The 4,746-nt window shown below is 40.9% G+C and overlaps 1 protein-coding gene across 1 annotated transcript in view; it reads right to left on the reverse strand.

Moving 5' to 3' along the window:
• LOC107289754 (transportin-1-like) overlaps positions 1 to 1,837 on the reverse strand; it is a 15,317-nt gene extending 13,480 nt beyond the window's left edge. Inside the window, exons 1-2 of the mRNA XM_015818559.1 lie at positions 1,813 to 1,837; positions 1,530 to 1,643 (exon numbers count right to left, since the gene is read on the reverse strand). Of these exons, the coding sequence (XP_015674045.1) occupies positions 1,530 to 1,634 (105 nt within the window). The 5' untranslated portion in view covers positions 1,635 to 1,643; positions 1,813 to 1,837. The remainder of the gene's footprint in view (positions 1 to 1,529; positions 1,644 to 1,812) is intronic.
• Positions 1,838 to 4,746: the final 2,909 nt, after the last annotated feature.

Consider the following 4,746-nt stretch of genomic DNA (forward strand, 5'->3'; position numbering starts at 1 on the left):
GGGGGATGAAGGGGTAGAATTATATAAAATTTGGTGTATTTATAAATATAATGTAAATGTTTGTCTTTAAGAAAAGGAGATGATCGGCTACTACCCCTAAACTGCATCCAAGGTGGTGGAAAAGAAGGTGATGGGATGTGTAGGATAGTTGGAAAGGAGGAAAGAGGAGAGGTTGTGGTTAAGAGGGGGAGGAAGGAAGAGGGAAGTACGTAGGTAGGAAGGTTGAGGGAGTGTGGATGCAGGGGGGGGGAACCGCCGATTATTTCTGAATACTTACTGAGTAGGCTTTTTATGTGTTTGTTTTTTTAATGAAATGCACCATATTTGTATTATTTGTTTATGTTTATTTGAAAAATTAATAAAAAATTTAAAAACAAAATAACTAAAAATTCAAAGATGCCTACTTAGGATTATATCTTTTTAAAATTAAACTACCTGGCTTTAAAAAAAATGCACAAATAACGCACAGTATAATTACTGATACAAAAGAGGAATTTACACCTAGTTTGTACCAAAATCTGTACCTCACGGAGCAGCAAAAACAATTTAGATCCTAAAATTCTACATACAGAAGCACACTCATTATAGCACTCACCAACACATAAAAATTACAAGCCTGAAACAATAACAGCAAGCATCTTTGATGTGAATATTTTCAGCATTTACCAATGATAAAAAAACTATTTTCTATATACAGAAACTTAACACTTCACTAGCTTCTCTACTGCCTTCAGAGAGTCAATGCACCAAAAGAAAACAATTTTAAAAGCCTAAAAATTCGTTTATTATTTTCCTTATCCTGAATATGATCCAGTATGAAATTGAGGGGCCAACAAGAAGAACCTCAGGTGGTTAAGAATGATTAGCTCCCTATACGTTAAAATGTCCCAACAGAAAGAGATACTTAAGAGTACAAAAGACTTATTCCGCCGGGTTTCTAAATGGTCGACAAGGATCATTCGAGAGAAAAGGAGCCAGCTGGAATTTTCCGAAAGGAATTTAATGGCACAGATGGCCGGATCTACGGCTCCGCAAGACCAGCTTGAGACGCAGGCCCAGGGATAGTGGTCGAGAGCGAGCCTGGGAAAGCAAACGACACCGGAGCTGCTAAAGGCGGGCCAAGCCTTGGAAAGAAAAACGGGGTTTGGCGCCAGACTCGCAACAGGTGCCGGGCCTGGGCGCAGGGAGGGGGAGGCAGAGCGAAGGCTTTGCCGCCGCCGCCGCCGCCTACAGGGCTTCCTTCGCGATTCAAAGCCCGCGCCAGGTCAGGCGGGGGCTGGGCCTGGATTACCGCTACGGCCGGTCGCCTTAGCGGAGGCCCCGAAGGGTTATCCTCTCCAGGGCGTTACGCGGCGAACCCCCCTCCCTGACCCCGAAACGACAAAGCGGAGCGGACCGCTTTGCCTTAAGCGCTTTGCCTCCTGCGGGGTCGGAGTCATGCGGCAAACCGACCCAGCCGCTGGGCCTCGCTATCTCCGGAGCCGGCCCGCCCGCCCGCCCGCCCTGCCCGGCTCTCTTTTGCAGGATACTTGTTGCACGGCTCTCTGCGTTGTAGTGTCCGGGGACTGCGATTCTTTGAGCAGCTGTAGAATCTGCTGAAGCCCCTGCTCGTCGGGTTTCCACTCGTACTCCATCTTGGCGCTCTGCAAAGACAACAGGCAGGAGCCGCCGTTAGCGGCAGTCGCGGCGGTGACGCTAGGCCCAAGCTAGAAGGGAAGCGCGGCGCACGGTCCTTCCGGTCCTCTTCGTTACCCACGCCCAGCCGCCGCCCCCCCCTAAGATCGACCCGTTGTTCCCGCGTGCCGAACGGACCCGCTACTCGGTAGTCTCCCTTGCCGCCGCCGCCGCCTACTATGCGCTGCGCGGAGCCGACTGAGTCACGAAGAAGAATTTGCAATCTGGCTCCCAGAACCCGGCTGCCCCGTGTTCCCCTGGGTCCTAGAGCCGTTCTCACCACCCGTGGTTGTTCGTCCCTTCAGCTGCGCCAGGGCAGGCTGGCTAACGCTGCTCCGGGAGGGAAGCATTAGAGCCGAAAAGAGGCGATTGAATAACGCGCGCGCATCTTTTCTTTCACAACCGAGAAAGGAAGCCTATTAAGTCGTTTGAACGAATGCTACCTATGTATGCCATAGCCCTGGCCGTGGGACTCGAGCACTGAGACTTGTGGCAGGTTCAGTGGAAGAGAGAGCATTTTTTTTCCCTGGCACTAGCTCTTCCGTCTTCTCCAGCAAAGGCTTTAATTTTATTGTGAAATTAATAATTCGATCCTAATAGGGCGAACACTTTTCTTTAATAGAGCACTCAGATTGTTAACTCTTTCCTGTGCAATGCAGTTGTTTGCTCTGTGGGCCACGTTGTGTTCTGTGTGACCTGCTTCCAAGGAAGATCATAATAGTTTATTAAATTTATATGCCACCTGACTCCCAGAGATTCTGGTTGGTTTACAATTGCTAAAAAATATTTAAAACTAAAAAGCAATACAAAAATATAAAACAAGACAGAATTCCAGCTTTATTTTAGAGGTTTGGGGAAAATGGTTACAGACCTTGGGCCTTTATGTGTTTCAGGTTACTGAAAACTATCCCTGAAATAAAGTGCTTCTTTCTGGCTACATTCACACTGTGTCTGTCTGTAGTCCATTTAACCATAGTGTCTATTCAACTCTAAATTCTCCATTTAAATAACACTTTGAAGCATAAGCCAAGCATACCAACTGAGTTCAACAACATAGTGTGCTATGTACAGGTAGTCCTTCTTTGGCTACAGTTGGGACTGAAAACTATGTCATACAATGAAGCAATTGCTACTTGAAACTATGCTTCTGCTTATGATCTTACTTCAACTTTCCTTTGCTTTACAGACCTATAAATGTCATAAATGCAAGATTGGTCAAAGTTTTTCATTATACTTTTAACTGAACAGTCACTAAGCAAGGACTATCTATTGTAATAAATTTTACTTTATTTTGGATTGCATTTTATAATGATTGTCATCCATTTCTTAATTATATGTCTTATAGATATACTTTTCTGGATTTTTTTATTAGCTTGTTAATTTATTATCCCACTTTTCCTTCAGGAATCAAAATGGCATAGCACTTCTATTTTCCATTTTACTCCACAACCTGGTAAATTAGGTTGGGCCCATAGTTTCCCAATGAACTTGTAATTTGCTAAAGTGAACTTGAACCTGAGTATCCCCAGTGCCAGTCCATGTACCCAAACTAGGGTTGGTTAATTACCTCAACAAAATTTGAAAATTCTGCCTTTCAAATCTGGCAAGTGAAGATACCTCAAATGAGCTAGCTTACCGAATGTGTCCAAACACTGGGAGTCATGACTCCCATGAAATTGAAATTTGGCAAATTTAGTAAAACATTTTATGTCCTAAAAATTATAATATTTTATGACATAATACAAATTATGATTAAACATTTCCTGTGGTCAACTCCTAATGTTATACAGTTCAATAGGGACCACATTCAAGAAAGATACATCTCTGAATATCTCCCCAAATTTTTAAGAACTTTTCAACTATATTAGAAGTTCTGCCATTATTGAAGGCATTGAAGAATCTGGTAAGGAAATCTCTTTGAAATGATGACCCACTGGATCATGGGTTGTTTAGTAACAATTATAAGGAAGGAACTTGATAATAAGCAAGATGAATCTATGATATAGCTTAACTTTTACAGATGAAATTCATTCCATAATATTTTTGGAATGGAGCCAATCTGGAGTATCTACATTTAAAATTGTTTTAGAGCTTCAAAATGACATTTTTCTAAAGTTGGAACCAAGAGTGGGATAGAGAAAACATTTGTCAAAACATGAATTTTTAAACTAATTTGTTGAATACAGAAAAAGTGTTGCAAGATGAGCTTTCTTACAGATGTAAGCATTATTTCAAAAGGGAAGATGAAAGTGGTTGCTTTTTATAGGAATCTCTGGAGAAAAGTCATCTTCTGATTATTCTGAACCATGAACAGTTCTTAGCAGGAAAAGACATTTCATGGTGCCATGAGTGAGACACATGCAGTGTCTTTCTCCCCACAGAACCATATACATAATCAAGGACAGCTGGTTACACTGGCTGTTGCATCTTTCCACAAGTCATTACCTTGGATGCCAACTCCTGATTTGATGGAAAGACATCGTCTTTGACCAGATGATTCTCAAACATTTTTATGGATCTTCAATTAATGTAACTTGCCTATGTAGGACTACACCTACAATGAATTCTATATTATGGAAAAAAAATAAATACTATAATCTCTTGTAGTACAGCAGGTGGGAAATATTTTGAATAATACAGTATCTTGAACTAAATGAGTCTTTTATATTACCTTAAATAGTAACTATTATTTTCAGATCCACTGTCTGCTAAAGGAAAAGAGTGTGTTCTTGTTCTGCATTTTTAATACTATAGCATTCACTTGATCAGCTAATAATAGCAACATAAAATAAGGACTAAGTACATTGTATAGATAATGAAATGTATTACTATACTTCTGAAAATTCCAAAATTATGTACACACATCAGTAATTTTCAGAAATTATTGGCTGAAATCACTTAATAGATTATATTATAAACCACAATAGCTATATTCAGTTCACATGTTAAACCAAAATACCAAAGATATAAACGCACACACAGTAAGATATAGCCAAGTGTGATTTGTACAAAATATTTCTGATAATGTATTTACAGAATATACATAATATACCTGTATACATAATATGCATA

This window comes from Protobothrops mucrosquamatus, unplaced genomic scaffold, assembly GCF_001527695.2.
Source record: "Protobothrops mucrosquamatus isolate PMUCROS unplaced genomic scaffold, P.Mucros_1.0 scaffold762, whole genome shotgun sequence".
Taxonomy (NCBI): Eukaryota; Metazoa; Chordata; class Lepidosauria; order Squamata; family Viperidae; genus Protobothrops; species Protobothrops mucrosquamatus.